The sequence below is a fragment of the Lithobates pipiens genome, unplaced genomic scaffold, assembly GCF_037356315.1.
Source record: "Lithobates pipiens isolate NorthernLeopardFrog02 unplaced genomic scaffold, aLitPip1_a1.2 Scaffold_16, whole genome shotgun sequence".
Lineage (NCBI taxonomy): Eukaryota > Metazoa > Chordata > Amphibia > Anura > Ranidae > Lithobates > Lithobates pipiens.
The window spans coordinates 537,792,434-537,811,425 of record NW_027507748.1 but is presented as its reverse complement, the minus strand read 5'-3'; the positions used below and the strand labels follow the sequence as shown (position 1 = coordinate 537,811,425).

Below are 18,992 nucleotides of genomic sequence, written 5' to 3'. Positions count from 1 at the left end.
TGTCCACTTGCCACGTCACTTGCCACGTCAGCTGCCACGTCACTTGCCACAAGATGCGGATTGTCCACTTGTCACATCACCTGCCACATCACTTGCCACATCACCTGCCACGTCACCTGCCACAAGTTGTGGATTGTCCACTTGCCACGTCACTTGTCACATCACCTGCCACGTCACTTGCCCCAATATGTGGATTGTCCACTTGCCACGTCACTTGCCACGTCACTTGCCACGTCACTTGCCACGTCACTTGCCACGTCACTTGCCACGTCACTTGCCACGTCACTTGCCACGTCACTTGCCACGTCACCTGCCACAAGTTTTGGATTGTCCACTTGCCACGTCACTTGCCACGTCAGCTGCCACGTCACTTGCCACGTCAGCTGCCACGTCACTTGCCACAAGATGTGGATTGTCCACTTGTCACATCACCTGCCACAAGTTGTGGATTGTCCACTTGCCACGTCACTTGCCACGTCACCTGCCACGTCACTTGCCACGATATGTGGATTGTCCACTTGCCACGTCAGTTGCCACGTCACCTGCCACAAGTTTTGGATTGTCCACTTGCCACGTCACTTGCCACGTCAGCTGCCACGTCACTTGCCACAAGATGTGGATTGTCCACTTGTCACATCACCTGCCACATCACTTGCCACATCACCTGCCACATCGCCTGCCACGTCACCTGCCACAAGTTGTGGATTGTCCACTTGCCACGTCACTTGCCACATCACCTGCCACGTCACTTGCCACAAGATGTGGATTGTCCACTTTCCACGTCACCTGCCATGCCACCTGCCACAAGTTGTGGATTGTCCACTTGCCACGTCACCAGCCACATCACCTGCCACAAGTTGTGGATTGTCCACTTGCCACACCACTTTCCACGTCACCTGCCACAAGATGTGGATTGTCCACTTGCCACGTCACCTGCCACATCACCTGCCACAAGTTGTGGATTGTCCACTTGCCACATCACTTTCCACGTCACCTGCCACAAGTTGTGGATTGTCCACTTGCCACGTCCCCTGCCACGTCACCTGCCACAAGTGGATTGTCCACTTGCCACATCACTTGCCACATCACCTGCCACAAGTTGTGGATTGTCCACTTGCCACGTCACCTGACACAAGTTGTGGATTGTCCACTCGCCACGTCACTTGCCACATCCCCTGCCACAAGTGGATTGTCCACTTGCCATGTCACTTGCCACGTCCCCTGCCACAAGTGGATTGTCCACTTGCCACGTCACCTGCCACAAGTTATGGATTGTCCACTTGCCACGTCACATGCCAGTCACCTGCCACAAGTTGTTGATTTTCCACTTGCCACGTCACCTGCCAGGTCACTTGCCGCGTCACCTGCCAGGTCACTTGCCACGTCACCTGCCACAAGTTGTGGATTGTCCACTTTCCACGTCACTTGCCACTTCACCTGCCACGTCACTTGCCACAAGTTGTGGATTGTCCACTTGCCACATCACTTGCCACCTGCCATGTCACTTGCCACAAGTTGTGGATTGTCCACTTGCCACGTCACTTGCCACCTGCCATGTCACTTGCCACAAGTTGTGGATTGTCCACTTGCAATTGCAATTGTTTAAAATATTTTTCTAATGGTTTTTCATCATTTGCAATCATTTTTGAGATTTTTAATGTAAAAAAAAAGGTCACCTTTAAAAACGCATATAAACGCGGCTAAACGCGGTAGTGGCGTTTTGCCGCGCTTTGCGTCTGAAACGTGGAAATTTTTTCTTCTGAACGCATTTTTTTGCTTCTGGAAAAACGAGATTAAACGCAACTGCATAAAAACGGAAAAAAAACGAGACTGTGTGCATGGACACATAGGATAACATTGAATGAGTTTAGGAGCAGTTGAAAAAACTGTCCAACTGCATCTGAACGCGCATTTAACTGCGTCTCGTGTGCATGAGGCCTTAGGCTGCAGAGCTTTACAAAATTGGATCAAATTTTGCTTCCTTATGTTTTGTCTTTCAGCATATCATCTGTAGGTCAATCATTTTCCAATTGAAACGGACTTGAGAGTGTTTCAACATTGCAGTCAAATGGATTTTGAAAAGGTTTTTGTTTCATCTGCTTTCCCATCAAGATCAGAAAATTTGTTCCCGTTATTCTTTTTGTTTAAACAATTTCAGTTGCATATCAATAAAGTAAATTGTGTTTCATTTTTCACAGCATAGGAATTTAACCAAATTATGAACTTTTTTACCTGTCCTTCAAACAGCATTAGTTTTCTTCTGAATGACTTGATATGCACAAAGTGGTCACAAATCAAATTCAGTTTTACCTTGCAATTTTAAATTCAGTTGATTTCATATGATAAAAAAGGGGCAATTTCCAAAGCCAGGCACTGTTTGATAAAAGTGGGTCGGGTCTATTATCTACTGTGAGAAATGAATTTATTTTTTCTCTAAACTGAAAGAAGCATGATAGAACTGTTCCACATGGGGTAAGGAAATCCTGAAAGTCGCACCTTGCAGCAAAACTCTGTGAGGAGGTGCATGTCAGCCCCTGCTGGGTCCCCAACCAGACCATGCCCACCAACATGTCTAACGCAGCCTCCAGGGCCCATGATTGGAGCCCGAGCTGGGGCTGTCATGTATCTCCTCACAGGATTTTGCTGCAATATGTGACTTCCTTTCTCTATTGGATGATTTGAGCTGGAATGAGCTCTGTCCCTGTGGGCACGTCTAACGGTTTGTCATTCCAAAAGAACCTGTTGGAGCCTTGAGTGGCACCTGTAATATTTTTTTTGTGGGTCACAGTGAGAACTGTTCCACAACTTAGCCATTGTTTTTTTTTTTTTTTTCTAGAAAATCGCAAAACTGGCGATGGTTAAGCCCATAAGATTGAATTAAATTTGCTATTGAAGGAACAGGTTTCAGAATGCAAGACATATCCAGATATTTTCCACACAATGCTTGTTGACGGATAATGCAATGCAGAAACATGGGCTTTGAGAATCCACCAACCTTACAAGCTTTTGTTATTTGTTCAACCATGCCTTTCTTCACCCCAGATATGTGCTTTCCTCCATCAGTTGTCACACAGTGCAGCTTATTCCAATCTAAAGCCTTGTACACAGTTTGATTGTTGGACGACCAAGCGTCTGATTTTTGACAAAAAGACGTGTTCAGGATTTTGCCTAGCATACTAACTATTTGCAAATTGTTTGACAAACATGAATGCAGTGATGTACAGTACTATGCGAGTATAGAGCATAAGTTTATTTCTCAAGCGCCACCCCATGGGCTCCTTATGCTGAATTTCATGTTAGTAGAAGTTTGGTAATCGTACAAAACAAATGCCCTTTTAAAATAGGTTTGGCATAACTACATGCAAAGCAGCTTCGTTATTATCCCATTAACCATCTGACATCCGCGCTATGGCCGAATGATGGCCACAGCGCGGATGTGAATTCCCGGGAGGCCGTCGTATGACAAGTGCCACCTATCTATGCCCACCAGTGGTGCCAATCAGTGCCACATAGAAATGCTGGCCATCACTGCCACCCATCAGTACCCATCACTGCCGCCTCATCAGTGTACATAAATGATGGACAAAAATTACCCGTTTTTAAAATTTTATAACAAAATAAAAAAAAAATAATAATTTTTTTATTCGGGCTTTACATAAAAAAAAAAAAAAAAAATCGCACAGGTGATCAAATACCACCAAAAGAAATCTCTATTTGGGGGGGGGGGAATTATAAAAATGTCATTTGGGTACAGTGTTATGATCACGCATTTGCCATTCAAAGTGCGTCGGTGCTCAAAGCTGTAAAATGGTCTGGATAGGAGGGGGGTTTAAGTGCCCAGTAAGCAAGTGGTTAAAGAAGATGAGAATTTTGACATTTCATCAATTGCCATGTCACAAATGTTGATGCTAGATTACGAACAGTAGTTTACAAGCCAAACTCTTGCCAGTCGTTCCTTGATTCTGAGTATGCGTATTTGTACTTTCGACTTTTGTGTGACTGATTTCTGTACTGACCATCCGAAAAATCAGCCGTTGAGTTAACATCAGACAAAAATTTTATAGGCTGCACATCCAGCTTTTGTGTGCTGTAAAAGTCAAATTGTCTGTCGAATGCAGCGTACTAACGATCCGAAAATCCACAGACCGCTCATCTTCAGACTTTTCCCATGATTTGAGGGGATGGTTAATTATGATTTCTGACTACTAAACTATAACTTGATTTCTAACACTGGTTTGACTGTTCTTTTTGTAATAATAGTTTCTTTTCCTTGCAGGTTCTTGGTGGATTCCCAGGTCTCTTCGGTTGCCATGGGTTACAAGCACAACCACACAGAAACTTATCACTGCACGAGTATCTAAGCATGGATCTTCTTAAAGATGCTGGCATCTCCATCCCTAAAGGCTTTGTTGCAAGAACGCCAGAAGAGGCTTATTCTGTAGCTAAAGAAATAGGTATGGGTATTCTGGTGCCAAAAAGGATAAAACTTTATTTGAAAGTTGAGAGTTGGCTGTTTAAACCAGAGGCAATTTATAGTTATGTGACGTACACCTCATGTGAATTATTGATGAGTTCACATTTTAACAGGTGAACAACTCAAACAATGCCTACAAATAAAGGTAAACAAACAAAACATTAAATTGATATGCCGTTTCAGTTCTCATAATCTAAATGAACAAAAATGCAGATCTGTCGCATGGAAAAAGTTCACCGATGCATTTCCAACCACTTCTTATTCACGGGTTTAGTGTCAGGTGTTCCAGATTAGATGCCAACAATTAGAACCTCCTTTTACCTAAAAAAAAAAAAAAAAAAAAAAAAAATAAGTTACACCCACATACTGAGTATTTAGAGCAGCCTTTGTCAACCTTTCTACCCCAGAGGAACCACTAAAATTTCCAGTTCTCTGGGAACCTTTACTTAGGCACTTGACCTCCTAGATGATTCTCCCTCTTCCTGACTAGGCCATTTTTTTTGCGATGTGGTACTGCGTTACCTTAACTGGCAGATGCACGGTTGTGGGACACTGTACCAAATGTATGTCCTTCTTTCCCACAAATAGAGCTTTCTTTTGGTGGTATTTGATCAACCTGTGTTCTGTTTATAGTGCAAAAAAGACACAATTTTAGGGAAAGAAAATACCAAATATTTTTTAGATTAGATTTTAAAACATATTGATTAGCCACTTCAATACCAGGCACTTCCCCCCCCCCCCCCTTCCTGCCCAGCACAATTTTTAGCTTTCAGCGCTGTCACGCTTTGACAATTGCGCAGTTATGCAACACTGTACCCATGCTACATTTTTATAATTTTCTTTTGGTGGTATTTGATCAGCTCCTGCAGTTATTTTTTGCACTATAAATGGAAAAACGACCAACAAATTTGGAAAAAAAAAAAACCTGAAGGGCACGGATAGGCGGCACTGATGGGCGACACTGGATAGGCCCCACTGAGAAGCTACTGACGGGCATTACTGATGGGGGCACTGATTGGCGCTTTTATGGGCACTGACTGTTTATAGTGGGGAACAGGCTGGCAGGTGATGGGTACTGATTGGCAGCTGATGGGCACATTTTGATGGGGGGGTGTGCTGATAATCAATGTGCTGATTATCAGCGCAGACCCAGTGACAGGGAGAGCTGCCATTGTGAACCGAGAAAAGCCATTTACCGGCACTTCCTGGATTACTCGATGATCAGCTGTGATTGATCACGTGGTAAGAAGCCTCTGTCGGAGGCTTCATACCACAATTGCGGTTGTGGTGTGTCAGACTGACACAGCGTCTGAGCGCTGGACGCTGGCTCTGTTAGCCTGTGGTTAGAAAAAAAATTCAAATCTAATTTCTTCATAAATTTAGGCCAAAATGTATTCTGCTGCATATCTGTGCTAAAACAAAATCCTAATAAGCGTATATTGATTTTGTGCAAAGATTATAGCCTCTACAAACTATGGGATATTTTTATTAAAACATTTTTTTTACTAATTGTGGCCATTAGTGACTTGTAGTAGGACTGCAATATTGCGGGGGACATTCTGACGCTTTTGAAACATTTTGGGAACCAGTCACACTAATAACAGTGATCCGCGCTCAAAATATGCGCTGTCACTGTACTAATGCCACTGGCTGGGAAGGGGTTAATAGGGGCCATCGGTGGGTTAGCTGTGTGCTTAACCAGGGTTTTACTACATACTGCCAGGTGCTTTTACTAGATGAAGAGAGGGAATTTATTCCCTGCTTTGCAGGAACATAAACTCCATCCCTTCCCACCTGTCAAAATGGCAATCTGCTTTGTTTTATATTGGCAGATCACAGTTCTGTCTCTCTGCCTGACGATTGGCAGGAGCTGGTGCTGGAATTGGCTGGAATCATGCGTGTGTGTATATATATGTGTGTAATATATATATATATATATATAATATATATATATATATATATATATATATATATATATATATATAAATATGGGATTCTGTCACACACCTGACACCCTGTAGCAGTAAAACTGTAATAGGGCGGTCGGTTATAACTAAAGGCAAAACTTTTTATTTTTTTTTCTCTTTTTGGACAGAGTGGAGAGGGATTAGAATAGCTGTGTTTATTGCTGCCTGTATTTCCGTTAAGGAGATTCCCCCTCTTTATTTGCCCTGTTTTACTATTATTCAAAGTAAAAGTAACGAAAAATCCTGAATTTTGGACTGTCCCCAGAAAAGTAATAGGGACACTAGTTCTAGTGACCTGGGTGTCTCCAAGGAATTCCCATAATTTGCAGGGATTTCCTCTCACTTCCTGTTTGGCTGTGAGACAGGAAAATGGAAAGATCCCCTAACAAGGAGATCACAGTACCCCCCGGTACAGCCAGACTTTTAAGGCAGACCAAAATATGAGTAAAAAATACATTACAAATTTATTCACAAAAATTATACACAAAATCGTTTTATAGAACAGTATAAAAATCCATACATATATCAATGCGTGGAATCATACATGTAAATATATAGTCTGTACAACATCAAAGGTTTCATATATGGTTTTATAATGTGAACTCCAAAACGCCTGACGTGTTTCAGGAAAACCTTCCCTTTTTCAGAGGCATATCTAAGGAGAACAAATAGCTGTAGTCTGAAAAGGAATCAAAACGAGAGAAATTTCTTTAACGACATGTTCAACAAGGCAGGATTCACATAGCTTCAAACATATACATCCAGGGTACATACCATTTTTAAATGAACAAAACAACTGAGAATGAATCTCATATAAAGAGTAAATAGTTGTGTGTGTGTGTATATGTATGTATGTGTGTATGTGTGTATGTATGTATGTGTATGTATATTGAAGATGTTCTCTGCCAGAATTATTGGTAGATTGCCCCACGGAGATGCACAGCCAGAAAGTGCTAGGGACCCATAGGTGGCCCGCTTCAAACCTGCACATAGGTCTAAAAAAACAGAAAAAAGAAAGTACTCATAAATGAACATGTATAAATATCTCAAAACCAAAAAAAGAGTAAAAAAAAATAAAAATAATTATGATAAAGAGATCTAACCATAAGCATTACCAAAAAAAAAACCTTATATTGTGCTGCTGGGAGAACAGAATATCAATGCGTATGGCGTCTAAACAGTTTGAACAACACACTGAAGCAGGCATTCGGCGGCCTGCTCAGTGTGAAATTAAAAATAAATGTACAGCGTAAGAGCATCGCCCACTGAAAGAGGAATGTGTGCGCATTGCATTCTGGGACACAAGTGTCCGCAAAAAAGGAAAATCTTCATAACCAGAAACACAACAAAAACACAAACCTACTGCCATATCAGCAGTCAGGGCCACAAAGCCCACAACAGCCCAGCCTAAACGCAGCCCAGGAAATAAATAAATTAGAAAAAAAAAATTAATGACAAAAAAAGTAACTTTTTCAAATTGTTCCTCTCCCATCTAGCCAAACAAAGAACAAACAAATACAATAAGGAAATAGTCCAATGAACATCACCAAAGATTCACCTTATATTATGCTGTTGAGGGAACAAACAATTTCCACGTGTGGTGGCTAGGCAGTTGAACAGCACACTAAAACGGCATTCGGTGGTCATTTTATATCCGCCAAAACCTGTGCAGTGTAAAATGGGTGTATAACACATGTGCACAGCCCACAGGAAGAGGGAAGCTCCCGCAATGCATTTTGGGACATGGGTGTCTGCAAAGGAAGAAAAATCCTCAGATAGTGGTTCATTGCTGCGAATCGTCTAACATGCCAGCAATCAAAGCTGCTGACATCGTGACACCCCAGCAGAAACATGCCTCAAACAATTAAGACAACAAATAAAAAATAAAAATATATGAAAAAAATAGAAAAAAAATAATTACATTTTATATGGGGGGGGGGGGAAACCCAAACAAGTTTTTGGGCATATCCGCATAGGCCATACAGCGGGACCCTCCGAGCCACGACTGCACGCCAACCGCCCATCCCAAGTCGGATGGAGGGTTGTCGCGCAGCAACAGCCCACTGATGCAATAATCACCGTCTGGGGGGGGAGCAGAAAAGAATCGCACCCCCGCGGAACGATACAAGAGGCCTGAACCCCCCCCCCACACACACACAACAAAGCCAGGCATATCCGAATGCGCACCACAGCGGGGCCCATCATGGCAGAAAAGATTATTCAAGAGTTCGCAATACACACAGCCAAAATGAAAATAGAAATCGCATCAGGATGTGAAACCTAATTTTAAAAATTTTAAAAATAGTACCCTGGATAGCATATATGATAAGCATGTGCCATTGAAAATTAACAATGCCGTATCCAGTAACAGTATTGTTAAAAAGAAAAAAAGAAACTTTAAAACATCTTTGCCCCTCCAGTGATTTGAAAAGTAGTGACAACTCCATAGGATCTATCTCCTCTATCATCTCTATCACATACAGTCAACTTATGTCATTAAGGCAAAGACAATGTTACATATTCCTGTGAGACAAGCAGTAAAGCCAAGTCTCCGCAAAGGAACTCAGATGACAAAAAAACAACAAAATCTTACAGGGTTTATAAACCTCCCTTGCCTTATTCGAAATGCAAAATGTTCTAAGTATGTCACCACTCGCCTTGTAAAACAACTCATACAGCCTAAAATAGAAATGGAAGGCAAAACGATTCTGTATAGATATAAACATTAGAGCTGCGCGATTAATCGTTATAAAACCGCGATCTCGATTCTCTCCTCTGACAATCTCACGATTCTTTCATATAAACAAGTGGAGAGATTATCTGCTCACTCAGCTGTCAAAATAAAGCATCCCAGGCAATCTGCCAAGTTTAGAACTTGCATGAAACATTGTAACTAACTTCTTAGATCAAAGGTATAGAACTTCTTGTGTAAACAAATAATCTGGGCAGTCTGCCAAGCTTTCAACCACCTGTAAATGCAGGAAGTTTAACCACTTAAAGTCTAAATCTTTTTCTGACACTTTTCTTAAGTTAAAATCAATATTTTTTGCTAGAAAATTACTTGGAACCCCCAAACATTAATAAATAAAAAATTATTATATATAATATATCATTTTAGCAGAGACCCTAGGGCAGTGATGGCGAACCTTGGCACCCCAGATGTTTTGGAACTACATTTCCCATGATGCTCTGGCTCTATGCAGGGTAGTGGAGCTTCATGGGAAATGTAGTTCTAAAACATCTGGGGTGCCAAGGTTCGCCATCACTGCCCTAGGGAATAAAATGGCAATTGCTGCAATATTTTATGGCACACTGTGTTTGCCCAGCAGTCTTTCAAATGCAATTGTTTGGGCAAAAATACACTTCAATAATAATAATAAAAAAAAACGGTAAAGTTAGCAAAGTTTTTTTGTTTTAATGTGAAAGAAAATGTTACTCCGCGAGAATCGTTATCTATCTTCTAAGCAAAAAAAATCGTGATTCTCATTTTAGCCAGAATCGTGCAGCTCTAATAAACATTATTATAACTATGCCCCCACCCCCCCCCCCCTTCTTTTTTTTTTTTTTTTTTTTTTTTTTTTTTTTTTATAAATACACTCGCTGGCCACTGTATTAGGTACCCCTGTTTAATTGCTTGGTAACTAGGAACTATGCAGGTATCATCAAATGGAAGGACAATTGACCACAGCTTAAAAAAACCCTAGAAACCTATGAACCCTAGTTGGGAATGGATGCTTTAGGCTCTGTCCTCCGCGTTCCGAATCGGAATTGTGATTCTGCTCGCATTTTGCAATGGTGGCAAATCGCGGGACGCTCATGCTTTGCTCGTCGATTTCAATAGCACCCCAAACGCGGCGCACTTTTCCCACAATTTGTCGGGCGCCAAACTCAGTAAAATTGCACGAACAGAATAGTGGGACACTTCTTTTGAGTGACGGGCGTCCCGCAATTCTATTTGCGCAGTTTTACTGATATTGTCGCCCCCATATGCCAAGATGTGAACGGAGCATATTCCCTGTATACGCGGTCGGACATTCCAACGACAAAATCCATCCATTTTTTTTTTGCCCCAAACTTGTCTTGCATACACATGGGGGGGGGGGGGGAGGTGAAAGATTGTAGATGCAAATTAATCTGACATGGCATGTAAAACCAAATTATTTAAAATCTTTCATTCCACTGTAAGAATATATTCTACAAATGGCATATAATCTGAAGCACACTAGCAAATCCATGAAAGAATAGTTCAAGATGAAAACATAGAAGGTTATAGCGTGGCCTAGTTAAGTGGGATTTGAGTCCCATTGAAATGGGCAATTCATGCAAGGAAACTTAGTTTTGTTTCAGACTGGTGAATATGAACTGCAAAATTGATTTGCTCAAGGGGGTAAGGGGACCAGCTTCCAAGACAAAAGGTGTACTTACTTTATCCACATTACACCATTATATTTATGTATGTTTTTGTTGAAATTTTTTTGGGGGAGATCAACAATTTCCATGGGGTGTACTTAATTTTTCACAAGACTGTACCTCTCTTTAGTATTTGTTTCTGGTTATTTAGTTGTTGATTGTTTCGTTGTCGGTGAGAATGAAACTTTATGAGGCTATTTATTTTTTCCATCAGCAGAAACTACTTTAAAAAGTTAGTGAGAAATGGGTATTTCTTTTCGGAACTGGCTTCCAGGTTTTGCAGTCTTTCAAAATGGGAGTGCTGTGTGTCATCTTATCCTAATTGCTATCGATGCCTTTCCCACATCTACACATACAAAGGGCATGAAGATGAACTGCCATTCGTACTGGCAGGTGGTAGGAACGCCGTGTCTATGTACCCTGAAATGTCATCTGAGTCGGGCAACTTTTCCTATGACAGCTGAGTACTTTAGCCCTATGTATTCGCCGTGTCCCACTCTTTATACTAGCTTTTTTTTTTTTTTTAAAGGGTACTGTGGCTGAGTTATGTGGCAGTCTAACAGTATTCCAGCTCAAGTATGTGCCCTGCTCTGGATTCTAATTGTAAATCTAATATTGTAATGATGAATGTGATTCCATGTTGAACGGATTTCAGAAGTCTTGAGCTGGCTTTGTAACCTCCTGTGTCTTTGCTGCTGGCAATCTCCTGAGTGTAATTTTGTTCCAGACCTAAGCACATTTAGTCCTGGTGGCTGTATAACCCGTTTTTACATAATGAATTGCACCTTTTGTAAATTAAAATTGCATTATAATTTTTGAGGCCTCATGGGAGCAAAGCCACATGACCTGGAAAAGCTTCCCTTTTTATTTTTTGAGTGCAGCATTCCACAGTTCGCTAGCAGGTGCCATGAGTGCCATAGCATTCTTTTGTGTAATGTATAGCTCCCCAGATCTCTGCAAGGGTTTTATTTTGAGGGACTGGTCATTGAAAAAAACTTGGCAGATTTGCTCTTGGTCTCTCACCGGACCTATTCTGTGCCTTAACATAGCCAGAGCCTTATTGTTGGTGTTCCAAAGGCTCTGTAAATACTGCCTCTCTGAAAATCTGTGCATAATGAATGCTTATGACTGCTGATATAGTGGTCCTCAAAGGACAACTGTACCTGACAATGTCTTTGATAGGTTAGATCTTCGTCACAGGCTCAAATGGGTTCTCCATACGTTAATATGGAGATTGTAGTAAAAGGCCCCTTACACCCCCCCATGTTCCCTAAACTTCACATCAGCACGCATCTGTGCACACTGATGTGAAATAAATTGCCTAACTCTTCTTCTTTTTTGCTTTTTCTTCTCTTTATTTTTTATTTCACTTCCCTCCTGGTAAGGCAATCATCACTATTGCCTTCTGTAAGAAAACTGAGATCTTGCAGTATTGTCATACATGTATGAAATGAAGCATACAACATTGTTGTGCGATTCATTGTGCACATGACACAATGGGCTCCTGTTCAGGGAGGGGGGTGTGGTGCTTCTCATGGAGATCAGGAGGAAGTAAATGTGTACAATCATCAAAAAGTAAGTTCACAAACTTTAAGATCATTCTGATTTTAATAGGAGTAGGCTAGAATCAATTGATAAACAATGTTGAAAAAAAAAGTGTGTGTATATGTATATGTATATGTATATGATATATATATATATATATATATATATATATATATATATATATATATATATATATATATATAATATATTTATTTATTTTTTTAACCAAAAAAAAAAGCTGTGTGATGCGCTAAATCGCACAACACACCACCCCCTACCACAGACAAGTAAAGCACTCCGTTATACTCTCTGGCAGCTGTCTACGATTGTAAACAGGCCTTAAATGACCAGCATTCCATGGCTAGGTTTTATATTGTTATATTGAATTTTTACTGGTGTCACTCTCGTGTCCCTTTCTATTATCATCTTCTGTTTTCTTTGTTCTAGTTACACAATTGTGCATTGTAGCAAGGAAAATGACTCGCTCATTATGATGCTTGCCACTAATTGACAGAATATGCTAAATTGGTATGGCATCTCCAGATACGTTGTCTTCTAATATGAGGAAGGGAACTTGAAATGAAATGTGCTGAGGCCTGGCTATTTTTATCCCAAGCAGTGGATCTCGTTTCAGCTTCTTGACACAGGAATAGTGAATCTGAAGGTTTCCAGTGGAGTTAATTGTTTTGTCTTTTCTGAGCATTTGATGTTTAAAAGCTTTGCAATTGCCACAAGTTCTCATCAGCTGGCTGTAGTGTTGTAGAGGTCTCTGCTGATGCATACCAAGTTAATCTTTTTATGACCTTTTCATAGCTTGTAGAAATAAAAATGGTGTGGTAGTAAGAGAAAGAAATTGTTACCCTAGCTCCACTGTGAACTGTGATCCGGTGCTCTAGCCAGGACGCTCAGGCCCCACAGATACCATACCTTAAATCAGGAAGGCTGATTTAAAGGGATGATATGATCAGCAACAATACTCAAGTAGGCCGTGACATTTAAACTATGCTCAATTGGTACTAAGGGGCCCAAAGTGTGCCAAGAAAATATCCCCCACACCATTACATGACCAGCCTGAACCATTAATAAAAGGCAGGATGAATCCTTGTTTTCATGTTTACGCCAAATTCTGACCCTACCATCTGAATGTTGCAGCTGAAATTGAGACTTATCAGACCAGGCAACATTTTTCCAATCTTATATTGTCCAATTTTGGTGAGCCTGTGTGAATTGTAGCCTCAGCTTCTTGTTCTTAGCTGACAGAAATGGCACTCGTGTGGTCTGCTGTAGCCCATCTGCTTCAAGGTCGATGTGTTGTGCATTCAGAGATGATATTCCAATTACCTTGGTTGTAACAAGTGGTTATTTGAGTTACTGTTGCTTTTCTTTCATCTCGAACCAGTCTGCACATTCTCCTGTGACATCAGCAAGGCATTTTTGTCCACACAACTGCCGCTCACCGGATATTTTCTCTTTTTCGGACCATTCTCTGTAAACCTTAGAGATGGTTGTGCATGAAAATCCCAGTAGATCAGCAGTTTGTGAAATACTTAGACCAGCCCATCTGGCACCAACAACCATGCCACGTTTAAAGTCACTTTCTTCCTCATCCGGTTTGAACTTCAGCAAGTCGTCTTCACCACATCTAGATGCCTAAATACATTGAGTTGCTGCCTGTTATTAGCTGATTAGCAAATTTGTGTTGCCAAGCTATTGAACAGATGTACCTAATAAAGTGGCCGGTGAGGTGTATGTTCCTTGCTAAAGAACATTATATTTTTTTTTATCCCCTTTTAAGTCCATCCCACTGTGATACGCTACACCAACTAGACCCTCCTTTTTCTTTCAAGTATGTATGTATGAATGTTACTGAATAAGTACAATGGTATTTTAGGGATTTTTTTTTTGTTTTTTTCTTCACGTAAATAGATGACCTTTTTTAAAGTTCTCTTCTCTTTTTTTATTCCTTCAAGGTTCAAAGGATTTGGTAGTTAAAGCACAAGTGTTGGCTGGTGGTCGAGGCAAGGGAACTTTTGAAGGTGGCCTTAAAGGAGGCGTGAAGATTGTATATTCGTAAGTTATGACTTGATAAGCTTGAAGTTTTATAAACTACAGTTGTCTTCCCTCTGCACACATTTATTTCAGCTTCCTCAGCTCATTACATGCCATTGCTTCTTTTCTACTCCATTTTCATATGGCATGTGCAGCCTTTCTTCAAAAATTTCCAGGTAGCCAAACCCCCTCTATCCTATCCTAATAGCAGGATTGGCTAGAGGTTAGAAGTGGCAGTTGGCACTCTGGCTTGTTCAAATAGCATGCATGTGCAGCATGCTCTCCCTTTGTCTAAGCCCCCTTTCACACCGAGGGCGTTTTGCAGGCGCTATAGCATTAGAAATAGCGCCTGCAATCCGCCCTCAAACTGAGGCTCCTTTGTCTCTAGTGTGAAAGCCCGAGGGCTGTTGCGCTGGCAGGACATCAGGAAAAGTCCTGCCAGCAGCTTCTTTGGAGTGGTGTGTTTACCTCTCCTCCCCCGCTGCTCCCCATTGCCGTTATTGCGGCATACTGCAGGTGGTTTTAATCCTTTCTTGGCCGCTAGCGGGGGGGAGTAAAATCGCCCCGCTAGCGGTCGAAATGCGTTGCAAATCCGACGGAAAACACAGCTAAAAATAGCAGCGTTTTACCGCCGACGCTATGGGCTCGGCATTGTGAAAGGGGTCTAACAGAAGTTAGGCTCAGCTTTGTGAGAGCCGATGCTAAATTGTCAGAACAAGCCCCTGAAAAGCATTAGCTTTTCAACTTTCCATCATATCACTAAGTTCAGAGGTTAGACTACCTATTCTTGTCCACTCAAGAGGTCCAGCATTTCTAATATACACTTTCTTTTCTTTTGTTCAAGAAAAATAAAAAATACATTTAAAACCTATACCAGTCCTGCAGTCCGCATAACTATACCCGTTGGTAGAATCCTCAGGATCTGTGATTTGAAGGCCCGCCTTCTTCGCTTCTTGCTGTGGTTCTGCCACCTGGCTGTCGCATCAGAAGTGTGTCCCTGCAGGATAGCTGTCTAAAATTTCCAGATGCAATGGCAGACTCGTAGTTTCTCTTGTGATGGCCTTTCGTAACCACTTGCTTACTGGGCACTTAACCCCCCCCCCCTCCTATCCAGAGCAATTTTCAGCTTTCAGTGCTGTCACATTTTGAATGACAACTGTGCGGTCATACAACACTGTAAAAAGATTGATTTTTTTTTTTTCTTTTGTGTTAAAATTCTATAACTGGTAATTTTTGTCCATCATTGATGTACGCTGATGAAGCGGCACTGATGGGTGTCGGTGATGGGCACTGATCAGCTACACTGATAGGCAGCAGTTCTTGGTGGCATTGATAGGTGGCACTGCTGGGCATTGATAGGTGGCACTTGTAGCCTCTTCCTTTTCAGGACCGATGTCCCTTTAAGATAAGCTGGTGATCGGCTTTTTTTTCTCTCCCCTGCTGTCAGCGTGAGGAGGGAAAAAAAAAACTATCACTGAGCTTTTGGTTTGATCATGTGATCAGCTGTCATTGGCTGACAGCTGATCACATAGTTAAGGGCTGGGACCGGCCCCTTACTCAGATCGGTGATCACCCGAGTCTCAGTGACTCGGTGATCACAGCACGCTCCGCGCGCACTCTGCAGGGAGCTTGCACAGGGGAGGCCGTCATATGACGGCCTCCTTGGAATTCACATCCACACTGGGGCCGTCATTCGGCCATAGTGCGGATGTCAGGTGGTTAATGGGGAATCTACATTGTTTAGCACATATTTTCTTTCATAAGGCCTCACAATGAGTGTGTGAAATTCTCCTCTGAATGCCTTTCACTCCTGGCAGGAAAAAGCAGTTTTTTTTTTCCTGCCTTTAGCCCTTTTACTGCCAGTTCAGTACATTGTGTGATCTGCACTGCATTCGATTTGCTAGAGGCCAAGTGAGAAATGTGGGGTCTTTTAGACCCTGAATGTCTCATTAATTGAGTTGTAAAGGCAGAAGGTATTTTTTTTTTTTTTTATTTTATTTTTTTTTTTTTTTTCGTAATGCATTCTATGCATTAAGAAACTTTTTGTGGATAGCAGCCTCACCAACACCTCCTATTTTCTTAGATCTGGGGCACTCCTCTTGATTTGGCTAAGACACCGCAGTGTTGCCATTGGCTCCTGGGACTGTCAATCAAAGTCAGTCAGCTAATAAGGGGACAGAGGGCCGGAGTCAGATCGGATCTGTGTGTCTGAATGGACACAGGGAGCTTTGACTTGGCTCCAGTGCCCCCATAGAAGCTGCTGACTGTGGGGGCACTCCATGGGAGGGAGGGACCAGGAGCAGCAAAGAGGGACCTGAAAAGAGGAGGATCCAGGCTGCTTTGTGCAAAACCAACAGAGCAGGTAAGTAAAACATGTTTATTATTTAAATAAAAAAAAATAAAATAAGAGAGAGCGACTTTACAATCACTTTAAAAAGAACCTGTCATACAACAGTAATCATATAGGGAGCTTTCTGTCCCCCTATGCGATGGAAAAAAAATTATTTTCTTTTTTTTTTCTTTTTTAACTACATCCAGGCATATACAATCCCCCCCAAAATGTTTTTTGGGGCCCCCCCCCTCCCCACAATCCCCAAAAACATGCAGGTATAAACGTAAACTCAGGCGCCGGGACCACCTTCCCACAAAAACATTGATTTTGAGACACATGTTACCTATTGCTGTGCATGCTGGAGTAAGAGCAATCATTGTATCACCAGACCTCCTGCTTAGCTCTAAACTGATGACCTATAGGGACTTTTAAAGCGTCGCCTATGGAAAATATAGGGTAATGAAGTTTGTGGCCATTTCATGGACGCACGCAATTTTTTTGGTTTGGCATGTTTGGTATCTACTTACACTGCACGGTCTCAATTTTACATTTTTACTTAAAATTTGGGTTATTTTATTGCATCTGTTTACCCTAAAATTAACTTGAGTGTATTTTTTTTTTTTTTTTTTTTACAGAAATCTTGTGTTTCCTACATCTTTGCACTGATATTGTGTAACATAAAATTGGAACTACAACCATTTCATTCTTTAGGGCAGTGATGGCGGAACTTGGCACCCCTGATGTTTTGGAACGACATTTTCCATGATGCTCAACTACACTGCAGAGTGCATGAGCATCATGGGAAATGTAGTTCCAAAACATCTGGGGTGCCCAGGTCCATCACTGCTCTAGGGTGTCTGCTTTCAGATATGAGACAAAGATAAAGATAAATGAGACAAAGATAAATCATTTTGAGAACCTTTTCCACCTTTTAACCACTTGCCGACCAGCTGCTCCAGTTATACTGCGGCAGGTTGGCTCAGCTGCACAAATCGCTGTAGATGTACGTCGGGCATCAGTAAAACTCATCAGGTTTTACTTCCTCTTTAAACAACCATATTTTATTTTTTACTTCCCTCCACCTAAAATATTTCAGTTTGTTGTACACTTTATAGGTCACAATAACCACTTCAATACTGCACATAGTCATATGACAGCCCTGCACAAAGTCAAGGACATCTGCCCCTCACAAAGCTGCCTACAGCTACAGGCATCGTTCAGATCTCATTCTTTCCAGCCAGCGATTCTATGCATGATAAGAACAATCATAGCGAAAGTTCTGCCACTTGATCCTTCTTTTAGGCGTCAGGAGGGGATGTGCACCCTCCCGCCACCATCCGGTGCTTCCCCGTGCTCTCCCGTGCCATCGGGGGGCCTGGAGAAAGAATTATCCAGCGCCGAATGACGACGATAGAGATTTACGTTGACCAGATGGTCACCAGTCATCTCTATGGCCATCGAAGGCCCAGGCGCAACATTGGGACGTCACGCCCGGGTTCCCAGATGTAAACAAAGCTGCAATCGTTGCTGTCTGCATGAGATTGGTTCATTTTTTTTCTCAATCTCATGCTTTCCAGCCTGGAAGAAAGATGTGGTGTCTTATTGACCCTGCATTTCTCCATAAATAGGACCTGTGGCAATAGATTCCTATTACAAGGGATGTTTACATTCCTTGTAAAAGGGATAAAAGTGAATAAAAATGTAAAAAAAAGTGTAAAAATTATAAAAAATTAAGTAAAAAAAAAAAAAAAATGTTAAAATTACCCTGTTCCCAGTAGCCTTGAGTTCAGAAGCAAACACACACGCAAGTCCTGTCCACATATGTAAATGCCGTTCAAACCACACATGTGAGGTATTGCCATGTGCGTTGGAGCGCGTGCAACAATTCTAGCACTAGACCTTCTCTGTAACTCTAAACTGGTAACCTTTAAAACATTTTAAAGCATCGCCTATGGAGATTTTTAATTACCGAAGTTTGGCGCCATTCCAGGAGTGTGAGCAATTTTAAAGCGTGACTTTGGGTTGGGTATCTATTTACTCAGCGTAACCTCATCTTTCACATTATACAAAAAAATTGGGCTCATTTTACTGTTTGTTGTTTTTTTAAATTCATGGAACCATTTTTTTTTCCCCCAAAAAAGGCATTTGAAATTATTGTGCAAATACCGTGCGAGATAAAAAGTTGCAATGACAGTCATTTTATTCCATAGGGTGT

At 41.6% G+C, this 18,992-nt stretch overlaps 1 protein-coding gene across 1 annotated transcript in view; it reads left to right on the top strand.

Annotated features, from left to right (window-relative positions):
- The window catches only part of SUCLA2 (succinate-CoA ligase ADP-forming subunit beta), a 130,700-nt gene that overhangs the window by 35,157 nt on the left and 76,551 nt on the right, over positions 1-18,992 (top strand). The window contains exons 2-3 of the mRNA XM_077483256.1: positions 4,277-4,454; positions 14,367-14,466. Of these exons, the coding sequence (XP_077339382.1) occupies positions 4,277-4,454; positions 14,367-14,466 (278 nt within the window). The remainder of the gene's footprint in view (positions 1-4,276; positions 4,455-14,366; positions 14,467-18,992) is intronic.